General features: G+C 42.8%; 3 protein-coding genes across 3 annotated transcripts in view; all 3 read left to right on the top strand.

Moving 5' to 3' along the window:
• LOC143101181 (uncharacterized) overlaps positions 1-3,018 on the top strand; it is an 8,162-nt gene extending 5,144 nt beyond the window's left edge. Inside the window, exons 5-7 of the mRNA XM_076264583.1 lie at positions 1-59; positions 360-479; positions 2,849-3,018. The exon at positions 1-59 is cut by the window's left edge and continues 58 nt beyond it. Of these exons, the coding sequence (XP_076120698.1) occupies positions 1-59; positions 360-479; positions 2,849-3,018 (349 nt within the window). The remainder of the gene's footprint in view (positions 60-359; positions 480-2,848) is intronic.
• A 3,639-nt stretch (positions 3,019-6,657) lies between these two features.
• LOC143101208 (guanine nucleotide-binding protein G(I)/G(S)/G(O) subunit gamma-5) lies at positions 6,658-11,733 on the top strand. Its single transcript, XM_076264626.1, has 3 exons — positions 6,658-6,815; positions 8,257-8,383; positions 10,191-11,733. The coding sequence occupies exons 1-2, from the start codon at positions 6,726-6,728 to the stop codon at positions 8,380-8,382; spliced, it is 216 nt and encodes a 71-aa protein (XP_076120741.1). The 5' UTR covers positions 6,658-6,725; the 3' UTR covers position 8,383; positions 10,191-11,733.
• Positions 11,734-11,988: 255 nt separating this feature from the next.
• Positions 11,989-20,000, top strand: part of LOC143101207 (histone-arginine methyltransferase CARM1-like) — a 20,590-nt gene continuing 12,578 nt past the window's right edge. Inside the window, exons 1-4 of the mRNA XM_076264625.1 lie at positions 11,989-12,146; positions 13,654-13,779; positions 15,436-15,542; positions 16,743-16,847. Coding sequence (XP_076120740.1) covers positions 12,005-12,146; positions 13,654-13,779; positions 15,436-15,542; positions 16,743-16,847 — 480 coding nt within the window. The 5' untranslated portion in view covers positions 11,989-12,004. The remainder of the gene's footprint in view (positions 12,147-13,653; positions 13,780-15,435; positions 15,543-16,742; positions 16,848-20,000) is intronic.

The following is a 20,000-nucleotide window of genomic DNA, read 5'->3' as shown; positions in this document are numbered from 1 at the left end:
AAAGTGGGTCTGTGATGGAGTAAGTGACTGCAGGTGCAGAAGTGACGAGAGAAACTGCAGTGAGTTTACAGTTTTTCATTTAACAAGTTAGCCTCTCTCTCTCTCTCTCTCTCTCTTTCCCCTCAACATGTACAAACACCATAGTCCTTTACATGTATGTAACAAAAAAATATTTAAAACTTTCCCAGTGCAATTACTCATTGAGACTAATTTACTCTAGGCAACATTCTTTACAGTGTTTTTACAGTGTTTAAAAATGATGCTAAAGTTATGCTACTAGAGTATGCTAGCGAGAGCATGCTGTAATGCAGCTAAAAAGGTAACCATAGATACGGTCTGACCTCTGTGACCTCTCTCAGCCGGCGCCGTGTGCAAGGACCACCAGTTCCAGTGTAAGGGGGAAGGCCGCTGCATCCCCAAGCACTGGGTGTGTGATGGACAGAGCGACTGCAGGGACAAGAGTGACGAGAAGAGCTGCGGTGAGTTGTCCATGAAACATGTAATCACACACACACACACGCATGCACACACTCACATACACACACATGCACACACACTCACACATATACACACATGTACACTCACTCACACACACACACACACGCACGCACTCACATTTGGTGAGTTGTCCATGAAACATGTAATCACACACTCATATATACGCACATACACATATATATACGCACATACACATATATATATACACATATATACGCACACACACATATACACGCACGCACGCACACACTCACATATATACGCACACACACATATATACGCACATACACATATATACGCACACACACATATATATATACACATATATACGCACGCACACACTCACATATACACGCAAACACTCACATATATACGCACATACACATATATACGCACACACATATATATGTAACCTGCGTTGTGTTGAACCTGCGCGATTCAGCCCTGCACACACCCGGACTCGAACCCGCAAAAAGCAGCACCTCGGATCGGGAGGCGAGCGCGCTAACAATTGAGCCTACTGGCTCACATGCCAGCAGCACTCTTGAGGCGTCGGGGAGTGAGGTTTACCAACGTTCCACAAGCACAGCTAAGCTAGCTGGCATCCGTTACATATACGCACGCACGCACACACTCACATATACACGCACACACGCACAGATGCTAGCACACAGATGCTAATTATGTGGGCAACAGTCTCTAACAGCGATCAACTTGTCATATTTTCTGTCAAACAAGTTGTGAATTTGTTGTAACATTAAAACAGGGGACGACTTACTCTGCGCTCAAAGTGATGTGATGAGCTCCAGCGGTTTCCACTGTACAACGAAACACTCGGAAGAATCATGTGAATGATTTTCATTGGTTGTTGCGTTCAATCTTACCCAGCTACAGAGGTGCTATTTCCTGATTGGCTATTATGGCCTTTTCTTTTTTTCCTTGTTTGTTTTTTATTGGCTGGTAAGTGACAGGCTTGAGTCATGACTAAAGCAGGCACGGAGATGCGCTCATGAATGCCGTTTCCAGGGAGAGCAGCACTAGAATTTTACTGGGCACTGGAGACTTTTACTAAGGCACGTGCCCCAGTGAATAAGGTCTAGTGACTATTGTTAAGCCCATGTCATTTTATCTAGTGACGCCCCTGGTCATTCCACAAAATGGTGTTTGTATTCTATATCAAGTTATTCAATTAGGCTAAACATAGCCTTAACTCAAAACAGCTGTTAGGCCTATTATTAAGCCCATGTCATTTTATCTGTAAAAAAAATGTAAAATGCAGCCATGCACTGCACATACATAAGTAATAGGCTATATAAATATTCATGCAAATGTATACACACCCTCGGGTAGACACACTGCTAGTACACTTGCGCACACACACACACACACACACACACAAACACACACAATAGCAATGAGAAGAGTTGTGGGGCATATTTTGGTCACTAAAGAATAGACACATTCTGGGCATGCTGATCCCACTCAGTCCGGCTAACTTTTCTGCAGCAGTCTATCGCGTTATCACAGTCACCAAAGTAGTTACCTAGCTAGCACTTTCTAGTGGCTAATATTCACGGGAGAAAAGTCACAGATCACCATCGTCTCTTTGAACTTTGGTCTAGGAACTCACACACACTGACCGTTTATCATGCGCATGTTCACAGCAGCATCCCAGTGCACGCAGGCACACACACGTTCTATATGACATCACTGCAAGGGCTATTTCAGCTTTGCCACTTATATTATCAAATATGCTTAAAGGAACCGTATGTAAGAAAAATATTTCAATTAATCATAAAATGGCCCAGATATGTCACTAGACATTAAGAAATCATGTTTATTTCAAATACTTATATCACTGACAACAGTAGTCCGGCCAGGATATTGTCATTTAAAAAGTGAAGTTGCAGCCCTCAACTGATGTTGATGTTGTGTTTTGTCATGTCATGTTGTGTTTTGGCGATGCGCCACCCTCCACCTATCTACTAATCACAAAGTGAGTAGTGTTTCGCCATCCGGGTTGGCAACCTCGAGTCAGGGGGGAGGGGGAGGGGATACACCGCTCTTCAGTATTTTGAAAGTGATTGCAGTACCAGTTTTGGCCACAATCTTACATATGGTTCCTTTAACAATAACCTTTATATGAAATCCCAGAAAGCAACCGTCTCAACTGGGTCTGCGTTCGTGTGGTTGAAAATATTCACATTGATTCATTCATTTAGAACATTTTGTGGGATCAATATTCTTTCTGTCTGCCCGCCCACCCACCCACCTGTCTCCAAAAGCAGTGCATACATGTACATTAGATAACTAAAATTTGCTCTTAAGTTTGACCTTTGACCTTTCTCAGCCGAGGCGACCTGCAAGGAATCTATGTTCAAGTGCCAGGGAGACGGCCGCTGCATCTTGGGTCGCTGGGCCTGTGACGGAGAGGCCGACTGCGCCGACAAGAGTGACGAAAAGGGCTGCTGTGGGTCACGACGCGCTCACGTTGAACTCACAACTCTAAAGGAGAAATAACACCGTTCACGTTTAACTAACAACTCTAAAGGAGAAATAACACCTTTCACGTTGAACTCACAACTCTAAAGGAGAAATAACACCTTTCACGTTTAACGCACAACTCTAAATGAGAAATAACACCTTTCACGTTTAACTCACAACTCTAAAGGAGAAATAACACCTTTCACGTTGAACTCACAACTCTAAAGAATAACACAACACCTTTCACGTTGAACTCACAACTCTAAAGGAGAAATAACACCGTTCACGTTTAACTCACAACTCTAAAGGAGAAATAACACCTTTCACGTTGAGCTCACAATTCTAAAGGAGAAATAACACCTTTCACGTTTAACTCACAACTCTAAAGGAGAAATCCAGCGATTTTCCAAATAAGGTCTACATTTCTCGAGGTCACCAAGTACTGTCTGTACGGAAAAAAAAAACTAAAACCGGTTTTACCTAGCTCAAGTTGCTGCATGAACAGGGGGGCTAATATAAGTTGCATCATGAACATGTCCCCAGAATGTAGCACCGTAGCTGCAGGAAGCTGTAACTGTTGGCTGCAGAAACTCGAGCTGGTAAAACCAATTGTTTTTGTTTTTCCATACCGACAGTACTCAGTGATCTTGAGAAATTCTTGTGAAAAATCGCCGGATTTCTCCTTTAAGTTCACTTCTGACATTCACATAACATCCTTCACATTTATCTCACAACTCTTTAAAGTCCACTTCTGTAGCTTCACTTCATTCTTTGTTTATTTATTTCAATCATTATTTTTTTATCTGCTAGAACATTATTGTATTATTTAATGTATATACATTCTTCTCAGCAAGAGTGAAAGAAAAACCTGTGTATAATCCATATATCCTCAAAGTTCCTATAGCACGCTCTTATCTCTATACTATGTTTATTTACAATAACTATATGATAGTATAAACTACATATCACTTACTGGTTTATTTTACCTTTTTACAGAGAGGCTGAAGAGGTGACATGCGGCTCTTCTGTGGACATCCCTGGAAGTGTCGGAAATACTCTGTACCTGATTATTACTATAAAGCATTTTCCTCTACTCGTCTTGTTCCTGTTGATTTCTAGTGGTAGTACCTGTATAAACCCATACAGAGACTACAGCTCAAAGGCCCGACTGCTTAGGATGGTGTCCCTGTTGAGCTCCTCCCAGGGCGGCGAGACCCCAACAGAACGATCCTCAGGGCTGGGAGGTGTGTTATCCCTGAGAAAGAGATAGAGAAAGAAAAAGATATCGTGTGATGGAGAGAGAGAGAGAGATGTATTATCAGACTGAGGGACTGATGTTGAAATAAGTGACGCATATTGAATAAGGCTTCAAGAAGTGCAAAATGTGCAAAATAACAAGGCCTATCGTGTGGTGATACAAAAGTTTTTTCCTTATTGAGAATTGCGACAAAACAAGCACTTCGATCACCGTGTGTTGCCTTGATGCTTTCACGCTGTTCCACTGTGTTCCTCCTCAAGTGTCCATGTCCATGTCCCTGTCTGTGTCTGTGTCCTGTGCCACCTCTCCCTTCTTCAGTACACCGATCAGGTCTTTTCAGAATCAGAATCAGAATTCTGATTTTGAAATCAGAATTCTTTTTCACCGTGCTGGCTGCTATTCCCAGCTAGCATCTCCTCAATCTGCTCCAGCAGCTCTGTGACTTGAGCGTCGCTTTTGCTCTGACTGTTGTTGTTGCTGTTGTTGTTGTTGAGGACATGATGATTACCTGTTCCCACATCTCTCCATGAGAAATGTGACCAAATTAACTGTGCATGATTATTTGGAGGTTTTGCGATTAGGCACATTGTTGGTTCATGTTGTGACTGCAATCATTGTGCAGCTCTAGGCTGACAACAAAATATATATATAGGCTATGCTTCCGAAACCAATTGTAGAATGGCTATTTGTTCATAGGTTACCCTCCACTAGCCTAGCCTATAGTGTGCCAAAGATCTCACCACAACAGAAATGCAGTCCTTTGGATTCTTCTGTTCCGTTCATTCCTGGAATGTCAGTGCGCAATCAGACCCCGTAGCTTGCAAAGAAATGTAGCCTATTGTTGTGTGGAGACAGCTAGGCTAACACTAGTTTTATGACACAGGGCTTGAGGCCACGTCCACTTCTTCGTCTATGGCAGATGGCAATTAACGTTGATGCATTGCTACCAGCTGAAAAGTCCTTTGGTGGCCTATAACATCCCCATAGTAGTCCAGTCATTTTATGAAAAAATGTAGGACAAATTGCAACAGATGCAAACCCCATTGATTTTGTATCCTCAATATGTCCTGAGTAAGGGGCAAAAAGCCCCGACGAATCCTACAGGGGAATCCTAGGGGAAGTTTCGAAAAAGACCCAAATAGGCCTATAGCCTATTACGCCTATTCCTTTCTTTGACCTCAAGACAAACTAAACATGTTTTTTTTTTTTAAATGGTTTGTTAACATGGGCAAATGGTGCACACACCTGTTAAACTGCACTGCTCAACACACCTGTCCTCTAGGCCTACCTTCGAGTGGCTCCTGATCATATTACTTCATGTTGGCCGCTATGTCCACTAGATGGCGACCTGGTTTTAAAAGAGTGTGCAACTTTGTCAGTTCCCCGAGGTAACTCCAGTCCAGTTCAGGAAGAAGGAAATAAAATGATGGGGCCACCAGAGAATGTCTAATAAGGGGAGAACTGCCACTCTCGGAAAACTTCCGGTTTCTGAACTGGTTGCAGTTCCTTCTGTGGTTCCACATGAGGGCGCTCGTCCACGAGTGCAGAATGCATGGAGGTCTATGGAGCTGTACCCGTCAAAATCCACTTTTCTCGGGTTATAGTTTTTTTTCGAGTAATTTGAATATTGTATTCGAAAGGGGAGGCAAAGAAAATACACTTGGTTGGGTATTATATTTTTTAAAGTCACTTAATTGTTCTAAAAAGCCTTTCAAACATGTCAATGACGTCATTCATTAGCACAATGCTAGCGTGTTATGGGCAACATTGACCCAACCTGTAAGAAATCAAAAGGACATAAGTACTCGTTCATTCAACTTTTGACCTATAACCCATGTTGAAGTTATACAAACTACAATAAAATCTGAGATTTGTCAACGACAATCAGGTGAAAGAGACAAATTTAGCCGTCTAGCTCTATTGACTCCAATTTCATTCTGCACTCATGGCGATCGCCCCCAGTGGAAATATGGTGGAACTGCAACCAAAATTCGGTACAATGGGACTTAATACGGAGTGGCCGCAGGCTCTCTCCGTAGACGGGCTCTGGGGCCACTGTCTTCTACTGTGGGGCCACCCCAGAGACTGGTGATGCAAATTGGGTGTCATACCAAGCTAATTTGCCATAGGACCTATTTAGCCTAGTTAATAATGCGAAGAAGCAAATTAAGCATAGGCCTATATTTTGTGGTAAATATAGGCCTAGGCCTAGCCTACTAACTAGAAGTTAGGCTAGTAGCATGGAGTTTCACCAGTGAATGTTTCAACGAATACATTTAAATGTGTTGCTTAGTCTAGCCTACTATCACCTCTTTGCAGAACGTAAAAAGTAACATTCCAGTTGTAGGGAGTAGCCTGACTAAACTAGGTTATCCAGCGCAGCGCTTGCAACAGACGGGAGGCGGGAACAACTGTGTCACTTTTCCTCACGCAAAACTTCCGGCTCTCTGCCCCACCGGATGACTGACCGTCCACAGTCGCCGTCATGTCAAACAACAACGCCAGCGGTAACTTGGCCGTCGCGCAGAAGGCCGTCAAACAGCTGCGGCTAGAGGCGAGCGTACGTCGGATCAAGGTAAGAGAAAGCCTCCGAAGACAGCTGCGGTCATCGCGGGGGGAAAGTGGAGCTGTCAGTATGTGGCTTTCGGCAGCACGGTCGAAAGTCAGACGGACGAGCCACCCAGTTTAAAGCGTTAGAAGTAGGCTGGGCAAGACAATGTGTTTTCTAGTATATTGACAAAGTTGTTTTAGAATCCCTATTTGCATTATAACTACGGTAAATAGAATCACGGGCCCGCAAGTGTAATGGGAACAATAGCTGAGACAATTTCTTCAACTTTCTCGACATTAGGCTACTGTTTTTTTCTCTCCCTCGATTATGCGCAGTCGTCTTTTGCTGACGTCACTTGCAAATATATGCAAAGAGACGAAGCTTGCAACAGTTGGGGTGAACAGTTACTTTTGTTTCTCCGCGCTCTCTGTAAACACTGAACGATGTTAGTGTGAGGGTGGGTTAACAGGCGTCCGATTTCCATGCGGTAAATCACACAGACAACGTAAAAAATATATATTTATAATTGATCTGTGTCACTGTAGCATAAAGTCAGTGGCATGGCAGTGTCAGTCAAGATATGCCTTAAACTGTTTTTTTTTTTTTTAAACAAACCAGAGATTAAACTGGGACTTTTTTGGGTTAGTCATATATCCTGGTTGAATTTAGCCTTGACTTGATTTCATAAAAGAGATGGCACATACATTAGGCTACCATGGGGGTTTATTCTGAGCAGCTAGGTCCCGACCAGGCTAACCACCAGGCTTAGTCTAATGTTAAATAATGTTGTCTTATTGGCTCAGCCAGCTGTCATTGCGATCAGACCTCCACAAGTTTTTTCAATAATTTTATTCACAGGGCATTCAAATCCTTTAGCTCTGACCAATTTAACTACACATTTTACATTGTACATACTGTAGGCCTACATGCTATTTTATAATTATTAACATAGCTGTTGCTTGCTTCTTCTGTTGATGAAAGACAATAATGAGTAGCCCAGGCTACTGCAGTAGTTGATTGGAAATGGAGACACATTTTCAATGGTGTTTTCAATTAATTCAATTATGAAGACAATATAAAGTCATACAGTCATGTGTGTTTCTTTACAGTGTCATGCTCTTTTCTTAATGGCGTTGCATACTTAGATGAGGAAGCACTCAAACGTTGGTGCATACCTAAACGTGCATCCAGTTGGTCCGCCACGCCTACTCGCGCTGTTCTACAGAAACAGCTGTATTTCCCCATTCAGAAAAGAACAAACTCACTTCCTTTTTGGTGTATATCAAAAAAACTGTTGTTCACTTTGTGTGAATGATGGTATTTTCTGTCTTTTTTTTTTATTCCAACGCAGAATTTGGTTTCACTTCAGTTAATATTGCGGGGCAGGGAGCGATGGGGGGGTCTGCAGTTGTGTTGACTGCGCTTGTTTACTACTGCATGTGTTTATTTGTTTATCTGTTTACAGGTGTCGCAGGCTGCCACTGACCTGAAGAACTTCTGTCTGCAGAACGCCAACAAAGACCCTCTATTGATGGGGGTGCCCTCCAGCGACAACCCTTTCAGACCTCCCAAATCCTGCACACTGTTCTGAGGTAGTCCTTCTCTCTCTCTCTCTCTCTCTCACTCTCTCATTCAACCCTTTCAGACTTTCTTTCTTTCTTTCTTTCTTTCTTTCTTTCTTTCTGTCTCTCTATTTCTGTCTTCTCTCATTTTCTCTCTCTTTTTTTCCACTCTATCTATCTATCGATGATCATATTATATTTCTATTATTTGTCAGACAATTTCATTCATATGATTTACAAGTGAGTTGTGCAGATCAGCAGCAGTAGGGCACATTCCACCCACAGCATTTCCCATGAACGACACTTCCTTACTTGCAGGAATTTCAGTATGGGATTCTGGTATTGTCCATTAATAGTGTGGCATTGGGTGAATCCAGTAAAGCATTAGGGGCAATGAAAACAATGCTCCAATAAATAATGTGGGCACGGGCACACAGAACCACAGAACAGAAAATAGTGTCTTTAAAAAAAAAAAAAAAACATTCTTTGAGTCCTGGTTTAGTAATCTATTATTATCCAGCCTGCCTGCCTTTTCGTGAGTTTGGAATTTTCCAGAATTTCCATGAAAGCAAGTTGAAGTTTTCCAGAATAGATCTTAGAACTGGAGGGGTTACTTCCTGGGGTTCCACATAATAATATACCCCCCTCCGATGCCCCCCACCTCACCACTCTCACACACACTATTAACAAAACAGTCACAACTCCTCTTCACCATAACAGTACCCACACCCAACCCCCAACGCACACACACACTATTAGCAAAACAGTCACAGCTCCCATTCACCATAACAACACACACACACACACACACACACACACACACACAACACACACACACACACACACACACACACAGAGGAATCATGTATCATCATTTACTGTATATATGTGCTAGTAGTTGGCCATTTCGACACTTGGGCTTGTAGGAAATGCTGCAGTAAGTGGACATGACATTTGGCCGACTCCTAGAAACCAGGCTTGTGCAAAATTCCAGAATCGAATTGAAACTGGCTCTTAAATTCCAATTCAATTCTTGAATTTCACTTGCATTTCAATTGAGGTAGCAAACAGGAAGCAGAATTGCAATTCGAATTGTGCACAACCCTGCTAGAAACACACACACACACACACACACAGGAATCATGTATCATCATTTACCGTATATATGTGCTAGTGTGCTAGTAGTTGGCCATTTCGACACTTGTGCTTCAGTCCAGAGACCTTCTGCTTATAGGAAATGCTGTAGTAAGTGGACATGACATTTGGCCGACTCCTAGAAACACACACACACACACACACACACACACACACACACACACACACACACACAGACAAACTCTATAAGAAAAACACTCCTGCTTTTAGACATGACATCAGTGTACGACTGTCCACACATCAGAACAGGCTATGTGTTTTTTAAAAGACTGGACAGCCTGCACATACAGTGGTTTGGTGGTTTCTTTCTTTAGCCAGATTTCCCTCTCTACTGCCTACAGTGTTGAATGATTCATGATATAAATGCTATAAAGGGTTTCTAGGAGGTTCGATGATGACATTACCATTTGTAAAAAAATCCGTTTAACGACCTATCAAGGAAGATATTGAGATGTCAACAAAAATGCAACAAATAATGTGCGTGCAGTGGTTTAGCGGTTTCTTTTTTTTTTAGCAAGAATGTTTCTAGAAAGTTCTACAATGACATTACCATTTGTAGAAAGCTCTGTAAAGTCACCTCAAACTACTCCAGATGGTACAGAGAAGGTCAGCTAAATGCTACGTTAAGCTCATAAAAATGCCCAGTCTAACCGTGTGTGTGATTTGGTGTGATTCTCCTCAGCTGTCAGAGTGGGCGAGGACGAGGATGATGAAGAGTTCTGTGCAGATGTGAAGGACCAGTTCCCCTCCTCCCCCCCCTCTACACTTCCCACTCCTCATCCCTCTCTCTTCTCTCTCCCTCTACACTCCCCACCCCTCATCCCTCTCTTCTCTCTCCCTCTACACTCCCCACCCCTCATCCCTCTCTCTCTCCATACCTCTCCCTTCTTCCCCCTCTCTCCCTCTTTTTGTTATCTCTCTCTCTCACATTAAACACTACAAACACATGCACATAATGAGAGGAATGCAAGTCACTGGTTGCAAGCAGTTCATCTAATTAAGAGGAAAAGAACACTTAAGAATGTGCAATAACAGTGTCATAGGATGCCTACATAAATGGACACGCACCCCAAAAGGCAGTTGGCTTTGATCTGTGTGTGTTTGTGGGGGGGTTGGGGGGGTATTCCATCCATAGTTAAGTCTAGTAATTATTCACACCCATGGCAAATTTAGATTTTTATTTTGAGGTATTTTCACATATCTCCTGCCTGTGAGTTGCTACATTGCTCTAGAGATATTCATTAAATATAGCATATAATTATATATATGTGCTATATGTGTGTGTGTGTGTGTGTGTGTGTGTTTTCTGGGTAAAATCAGAAATCAAATTAAATCAAAATTCCTCCTCTATTAGTTTACTCATGAGCTCACACCAAGAACGATAACAATAACGATTACTCATGAGTTAACTTAGGCTATTTGGTTTAGGGCCGTTCACACCAAAAGTAATGATGATAACGGCAATAAAGTATCATTCTAGCTAATATGAAAGACAACGTACACACAGAATGATAACTATAACGATAATGGCTAAAAAGCATTGTTTTAGCTAATATGAATGAGAATGTCCACACATAACGCCATTGTTGTTACAGTTTATGTGTATGTTATCATTCATATTGGTTAGAACAATGTTTTTTGTTTTTTTTTGCTGTTTCTTGGTGTCCAAGAAAGGCCCTTTAGTCACTAAACAATGTACTTGGAATACCCTTCCTGCTCAGCATCTGGGTCCAGATGTTATAAAGTCTGCTGCTACCTCTGAAACACAACATTACCCAGAATTCACAGTGCCTTGACCTGTTGAGTGTGGCCTTGGTTTCACTTGGTTTCCATTTGTAGTCACCTAATTTGTTTTGTTTATAAGCAGCTGAAACCAGACAGAGCGAGACACCACCTTTTGCAATGCAAAACATTTGCATTCGTCCATCACAGTCCTTTTCCTGTTAGATTTCCATTTTTCTCTTTTTTTTTTTAAATGTGTTTTTTTTTTTTTACTTTACTCTTCAGAGATATTTTAAGTTCATCAAAGTATTTGGGTTAACACATCATTCTAAACTCATTTAGATTATGTAGGTAAAATTACAGGAGAATGTTCTGTGCTGTTTGTGGAGCCTACATGTCTTGTCTGATAAGGTTTTCAAGTCATAAATAAAACAGGAAGCTTGCCTTTCTATCCCTTTGGTACTGATGAAAGTTATCTTACTCTATTAAAGTAATTGGGGGGGGGGAAATCCTGATTAATTTCTGTTTAATGTTGGGGGTTTTTAGGTACGCTGTAGTCTAGTTACGTGTTTGTCATTAAATTAGCTTTTAATACTAAATCTGATGTTTTGTGAATCCTTGTATGTATGTGAGTGTGTGAAAGAGCGACAGAGAGAGAGGGAGTGATAGGCCTACAAGTGCGCGAGGTTAGGAGCGCGAATGCGCGCTCACAACGAGTTGCACGCTCTTTTATATACGCTTGCGTCGGTCACGCGCATTATAGTGATTTGGAAGATGGCGGTGTCCGTGTTCACCGGCGTGCGGCTCCTGTCTATTGGGGATGCCAATGGGGAAATTCAGCGACAGTCTGAGCAGCAGGCGCTTAGACTTGAGATTAAGAGTACACCGGGCTCTGCGATGATAAACTTATCCAACAGTAAGTAGCCATTTCATGCCGTTTTGTGAGAAGCACACTCAACTGGACTGACCTGAATCGCATGAATGGACGTAGCTAGTATTAGCTGACTGGCTAGTTAGCCATGCTAGCCAACGTAAACAAAGACAAAGGTTGCCGATGGCTGCCAAAGCTAGCCGGTTGCGAGTTCTAGATATAAGAATTGGAATAGGGCAGGATACCACAACATTTTTAAAACCGTCAATCCAACATTTATTTTCAGAATCTAACTGAAAAAACACCAGTCATACTTGAAACGTGTATCTAGCGCAGCTAACTTTTGCTAATCTCGTCATAAGTCGCTAGCCAACGTTAGCGTCTGCTGGCCTGTAACGTTACAATGCCTTTGATAGCTAGCTAATTAGCTAGCCACCATAGCGGCTAGCCGTGCTCGTATATGGCTGAAAATGATTTCCTTAAGTGACTGAAATAAGAGAACCATTTATGATAACATAGTAAGATATGTTCTGGATAGCTACGTATATCTTGATATGGTAACGTTATGGCGTTAGCATTTTGCCGACCATTTGCATTAACGTTTGACAGTCACGTCAACACATTTACTTAGAAATTGTAACGTGATCTAGTAAAAAGTGTTTCTATTATTTCCTCAAATGCGTAATTGTCGGCCAGTGATGCTCTATATTGAGGGCCAGCTTTTTTTATTATTATTATTTTGTCTCTGTCGGTCGCATGTCTGTCGGTTTATGCGACGCTGCGTTTGTGCTCACATTAATGCCCAGCGGGTTGTGTCCATCACTGACTGTTGTGTGCCGTTAATCTCTGTCTAACAGGCAGGCAATCCTGTTGTTGAATTTTGCAGGACGGCCACGGGGACACTATCCGCTTAGCTATCATTAGATGCACGGCTTAATTAGAGCTGCCTGTTCGCCGTGACGCTGCTGTGCTGTTCATAAATATTTACGTTGTTGTGCTAGTTCGTTGCTTGCGTGGTAAAGATTGTTTTTTTTTATGTTAAAAAAAGGAGCATACTGTGAAGTAGATAAATTGGAGGTGGACATCTCTTCATTCTCTTTTGTGTTGAACACTTGAACTATGCTGACCAATGCAGCACCTGTCTGGAAGTGTCATCGGATGTGATCCGATCTGTGTGTGTACACGTGTGTGTGTGAGAGAAAGGACAGACAGAGAGAGAGAGAGAGAGAGAGAGAGAGAGAGAGAGAGAGTGTGAGTGAGTGAGTGGGTGTTGAGTGAGTATCCACAAAGGTGTTGACAAACTTATTGGACAGCTGAAAATGCAGTGTGTGTGTGTAGGCCATCCTATCTTATGCTATCTTATCTGGGCTTTCATTTTACTCTAGTAAAACACCATATACCATGCTGATGCCTATTGCTTTAGATATTCATATGCTTTCCCATATGAGGCACCAGTTGTATTTGTGTGCATTGTATGCATGCCCTATATTTATCTAGACCCAGCTATGTTTTAAGTGTGTGTGTGTGTGTGTGTGTGTGTGTGTGTTTGCAGGTGAGGAGACGAGTGTGTTTAAGTGTTCCCTGAATCAGGAGACTGAATGCAGCCGTGTGGGGAAGCAGTCCTTCATCATCACCCTGGGACAGAACAGCGTCCTGCTGCAGTTCCCCACGCCCGCAGGTCAGTGTGAGAGAGTGTGTGTGTGTGTGTGTGTGTCATCATCATCACCCTGGGACAGAACAGCGTGCTGCTGCAGTTCCCCACGCTTGCAGGTCAGCGTGTGTGTTAGGGGTGGGCGATATATATCGTCTGCGATAATATCGTCATTGTTGTTTTAACGATGTGCAAATTTACATTATCGAGTATTTAAATTACTTATGGGGGAAAAACACTCGAAATCACGCATTGAAACCCCATACATTCACAAATCCAGGAGGTGTATGCAAGAGAAGCCCCGTTGCAGCAGAGCAAGTGTCACATGATCCCTAGTGGGTCCACGTTGTCACACGCAGGTCTAATGTTTATTTTGTGTAGCGAGATCAAGACGTAGCCTACAAGGGATTTTGTGCAGCTGCTTCTGTTCACGTAGCATTGATAAGACAGTCCTTTTTTCCTACAAGGTATTATATGGTGAGAAAACATTTGCCTTTGAGTATTTTAGTAGTCAGTTGTAAACAAAGAACTCTTCTCATGTAACCCTTTTGTAAATGGACTAAAGTTCGCTCTAAATATCTACGTGTATCAATTATGCTAACCGTTAGCATCTCTATGGGATTTCTCATATACATTAGCCATAAGCTAACGCATTAGTTTCTATTCTCTAACTTGGAATGCTAGCCTACATGATTTCTCTTAAACAAAACATCGAAGGGAATAACTGAGATGTACTCTGTTGGTCTGCTTAGTTTTACAGTGAATCCTAAGTAAAGGTTTTTGAAGGGAACTTCAGCTTCAGACTTTCTCTTGAGACACTGTTAGGCCTAGTCATCTTCTTCAATGTAGCTGGCTAGACCATTGCCACACACACGGGCAAAATTGGAAATGTGTCATAGAGTGACAATGCATTGGTTGATTTCGTTAAAAAGTCACAGGTTAGGTTATTGGTTATTATTGTATTGATGCTATTCATAAATAATGAGCTGTAAAGTAACTCAGACTTTTACAATTTTTTAAAGGATATCGACTAATTATCGTTATCGTCAAAATCACAAAAAATATTGAGATATTATTTTTTGTCCATATCGCCCACCCCTAGTGTGTGTGTGTGTGTGTGTGTGTGTGTGTCTGTCTGTGTTCCTGTCACCCGCAAAGTCAGTGAGTGTGCGTGTGTTTGTGTGTTGTGTGTGTGTGTGTATGAGTGTGTGTGAGTGAGTGAGTCTGAATGTTGTATCACTTGTGGAAGGAAGAATCACTTGTGTGGGACTTGTATTTTATAGTTCCCCAGGTCTTTCTGTGTGTGTGTGTATCAGACAGCAGTGGTCATAGACCTCTGAAGTTCACCTACAAACAGGAACCAAAGCTGCCATCTTTGTCCTACAGTTGCATTGCCAGTCAGCTCTGGGGTAGCAAAACGGCCATCTTTGTCCTACAGTTGCATTACCAGTCAGCTCTGGGGTAGCAAAAATCAAAGTGTGCCGTCTTAACGTACCGAAGATGACCGTGTCTTCAGGTGCGATAATTCAAAATCAGTAGGAAAAATCTCAAGATACCTGATCTCCTTATATAGGCAAAGATGGTTGATTTTTTTTATGTAAGAGAACTTCAGAGGTCTGTTGGGCCTGTGTGTGTGTCTGTGTATTTACATATTTTGACTGTGTGCGTGTTGTGTGTTTTCAGACTTCTGCTCGTTCTACAACGCAGTGAAAAGCAGCACTGCTGGAAGTTCCGAAACCTCAGTGTTCAACCAGAGGACAGAGGAGGCATCGGCCGTGCAGTACTTCCAGGTAACACACACATACACACACATACACACACACTCACATACTCACATACACACACACACTCACACACACGCATACACAAACACGCACACACACACTCTCAGAGGACAGAGGAAGCCTTCTGTGCACACGCATGCACGCACACTCATGCTCACACCTCTTCATTCATAACATTAAGACTAGCACACAAAATTCCACATGTCGGCCAATAGCTCTCAGAGTCTCATTATCGCTTGTACACCATTATCTATTTCTCTCCTCTGGCTCGCTCACTCACTCACTCACCCAATCCAGCCTTTATGAGCCCTTTCCCCAAGTCGGCATATGTGGGCAGTAACAGTAAAGACTCAAGGGCATTACCGACAATTCATAGCATTGTGACGTGAAACACAGGGTTACCCAAAGGGAGGCTGGAGGCTAGAAAGAGCGTCGGTAAACAACTGCCATAAAACGTTAACAGAAACCTGTTTTACGAATACGAATACGAATACTTTATTGTCCACAAAGTGGAAATTTGTCTTCAGTTTCACCACAGACATATAAACATAAACAATAATCCCACATTACACAATCAAGCATTCAAGCACTGCACTTGTACAAAGCAGAAGAGGAGACCACTAAGTCATGATAGTTTTTTGCATTGTCAATTTAATTTATGGTGCCGCCCTATTCCTGTTATTAGCGTTTTGAAACCCTTACACCCTAGAACACTTCATCACTTACGACTGATGTCAGTTAAAGGTTGTATCAGCGATTTCAGGCCCAAAAAAGGCCCAAACATAAATGATCACATTCATCTAATCTTTCCTAACGATCCGCCAGCTGCCTGCCCCATAAGCAGGCCGTCAAAAAAAAAAAAACGCATCTCTGTAGGCAGTCTAGGCTCTGAGATCTGTACACAAAAACAAAAATTGCTACCAACAAGGGTTGGCAACCCCTCAAAAAGCAAAACAAAGTGTTTCAACCAATAACCGACGAGATGCGCGTTTAGAGTTTTAATTGCACAGGAGAGAGTAGCGAGCTAGCTCTCTGTTTTGTTTGAACATCAACAGAAGTGACGTATCCCTGCTATCACTGATACAACCTTTAAGTGTGTGCGGGTTTATGTTTAGGGCTTAGGGGAGGGATTCACTCACTCACACTCACTCACTCACTCACTCACTCACGTTCACTCTCTCTCCCTCCCTCCCTCTCTCTCCCCAGTTCTATGGCTACCTCTCTCAGCAGCAGAACATGATGCAGGACTACGTCCGGACCGGCACCTACCAGAGGGCCATCCTCCAGAACCATGCCGACTTCAAGGACAAGGTGACCGGACTTCTCACCCTCCGACCTTAGACACTACTCTCCTTACAGCCAATGAGGGCACAGCACCCTTGCCATTCCCCATCCAATGAGAACATTACACCCCTACCCCGCCCCAACCCCAGCCAATGAGGGCACAGCACCCTTGCCCTACCCCAGCCAATGAGAACATTACACCCCTACTTCTACCTAACCCCAGCCAATGAGGGCACAGCTCTAGTATCTTAGTATAGCACACTTAGGTAGGGTGCTAAAAGGTGCTCACACAAAGACTCTCATTCACAGCTTCCAAGGAAAATGCACACACACACACACACACACACACACACACACACACACACACACACACACACACACACACACACACACACACACACACACACACACACACACACACACACACAAGCAAAGGCAGAAGGCCATACATTCATTCAGGGAACAGGCAACACACACACACATGCACACACGCTCAAAGAAAGGTTTATGTGTTTTTTGGGGTTGACCAGAACACACAAAACACATGCACAGGGCAGTGTAACTTGGACACACACACACACACACACACACACACAGGAGATTCAGAGTTGAGATCTGTTGTGTGGCTCAGCAGCGCCTCTGCTAATCTGGTTTTGAGTTCTGGTCAGGAAGTCAGGACGGCAGAGCTGGCACCATGCCAACACAGCACAGCGCACAACACAATACGAACCACAGCACAACTCTTCGCATTCTCTCAAAACGAAACACAACATGGAACACAGAACAGGGCTCACTCTCAACACACACACACACACACACACACACACACACAAACACAAACCACCACCCACAAACCACCACATACACCACCACCACACACACACACACAGACATACACACAACATGGAACACAGAACAGGGTTCACTCTCAACACACATAAACCTACACACAGACATACACAGACACACACACATAATCGAGCAGTCATGAGGTCCTTCCCCTCCTGATGGCTGTGGGGAAATGCTGGTGCACTGAGAGTATTCAGGCTGTTATATCAGTGGAAGAGAATGAGCTTAGATACGTGCAGGCTGTGTCACACTACACACACACACACACACACACACACTGACAGTATTCAGGCTGTTATATCAGTGGAAGAGAATGAGCTTAGATACATGCAGGCTGTGTCACACTACACACACACACACACACACACACTGAAAGTATTCAGGCTGTTATATCAGTGGAAGAGAATGAGCTTAGATACATGCAGGCTGTGTCACACTACACACAAACACACACACACACACACACTGAGAGTATTCAGGCTGTTATATCAGTGGAAGAGAATGAGCTTAGATACATGCAGGCTGTGTTACACTACACAGACACACACACACACACACACACACTGAGAGTATTCAGGCTGTTATATCAGTGGAAGAGAATGAGCTTAGATACATGCAGGCTGTGTCACACTACACACAAACACACACACACACACACACACTGAAAGTATTTAGGCTGTTATATCAGTGGAAGAGAATGAGCTTAGATACATGCAGGCTGTGTCACACTACACACACACACACACACACACACACACACACACACACACACACACACACAGAGAGTATTCAGGCTGTTATATCAGTGGAAGAGAATGAGCTTAGATACATGCAGGCTGTGTCACACTACACATACACACACACACACACACACACACACACACACACACACACACTAAGCGCTTTCAGATATAACCTCCGGAGTACATGCGGAGGTTTGTCAAACGGAGGTCCTACCCTTCGGATGATTCAGATATGATGCTAACCTGCGGACCTAATACTGACCTTATACGGACGTATGTGTGAACGACATACACGCACATTACAGAATCTCCGTGTGGTTGTCGAGTGAGGGGTGGGGGCTTAGAGTTCACAAGATGCGAGATATATGACGCAGAATATATGCGGCCGCTGCCTGTCACAGCTGCTTTTTGTTTACAAAGTGTAGCCTATGCATTATAGGCTAAAGAAGAGAAATCTATTGTGCGTAGGCTAATACTTGAAGTAGGATAGTCACGTAAGTGCGCACATACAGTATTTGTATGTGTGCTTCGAGTAAACACATTTATCTGTTTTCAACGTTATGTGCCAGAATCTGGTTTGCGTTTGAGAGAGAGAGCATGCACACACTTTATTGTAGGCTACCAGCCAATTCAGTAGGCTAACTCAAGACTTCAAGGCCATCATACAACGTTTTTAAGCAACAAACAAAATACTACATAACAGTGAAGTTTTTTCATGATTTATTTTTTTCCAAAAGCATACTATCCCCATGCAGGCGCGCGGGAACATATTTTTGACCATGGGTGCTGAATAACAAAATAATGGATGTCCAACGATTTCTCCCCTAGCATGATATGATTTGAATTTAGACAGCTACGCCATTTCAACGCGGTGTATGAGTAGGCCTAAGAGCGAGAAGTTTTATAATGCCCTTGCCACTCCGACTCATCAATAAAAACTGCGTGCACACACACCAGCACTTGACTTTACATCATTAAACTATTTCAGTATATTGCTTTTCTGATTGTCAAAACCACACCTAACTTATGGCGTCTCCACTCCACAGCAAAAGTGTCCTAACCACGTTACAGCTGTTTCTATCTGAGCGACTCCAATAGTGAAAGGATTTCAGTGTCATATTTCGGTGGCACTAGCTGTCGTGGAACTCGAGATGACATGTCTACTGATAGGCAACAGGTCCATCACGAAATTCTAATTGCAAAAGATGCATCCTACCTCATCTGTTGTACTGTAGTTATTCGAAATTGGGCTTTTCACAATCCAACGATATATCCAAAGTGCGAACTAGTTGGTGATGGTCTATGAAAACTGCCAGTAGGCATGCTACACGGAGTTCTGACAGGGCTGTGCATGGCCTAATAAGCAGGCAAGATATAACCCGATCGCCATGGTTTCGTTGTCAATTCGTGTTTGTGGTAATAATGACAGCAACAATAAAACCATCTGTATCTTACGATCTTCATCATTCTTGACAGATCACCAGCCTCCTCTGGATGGTCATATGCATAATTAGCCTATAGCCTACCTTTAGTTTTCATTTAATTTTAAACACGAATCTACTGTCTTTACTGCCGGGAGAGAAAACAA

The sequence above is a fragment of the Alosa pseudoharengus genome, unplaced genomic scaffold (genome assembly GCF_046254945.1).
Source record: "Alosa pseudoharengus isolate Yale_2024_CS ecotype anadromous, Long Island Sound unplaced genomic scaffold, YU_APseudo_1.1 YU_APseudo_1.1_scf_30, whole genome shotgun sequence".
NCBI classification, from domain to species: Eukaryota; Metazoa; Chordata; class Actinopteri; order Clupeiformes; family Clupeidae; genus Alosa; species Alosa pseudoharengus.
The sequence above is the reverse complement of the archived record's forward strand: the minus strand, read 5'-3'. Positions and strand labels throughout refer to the sequence as shown.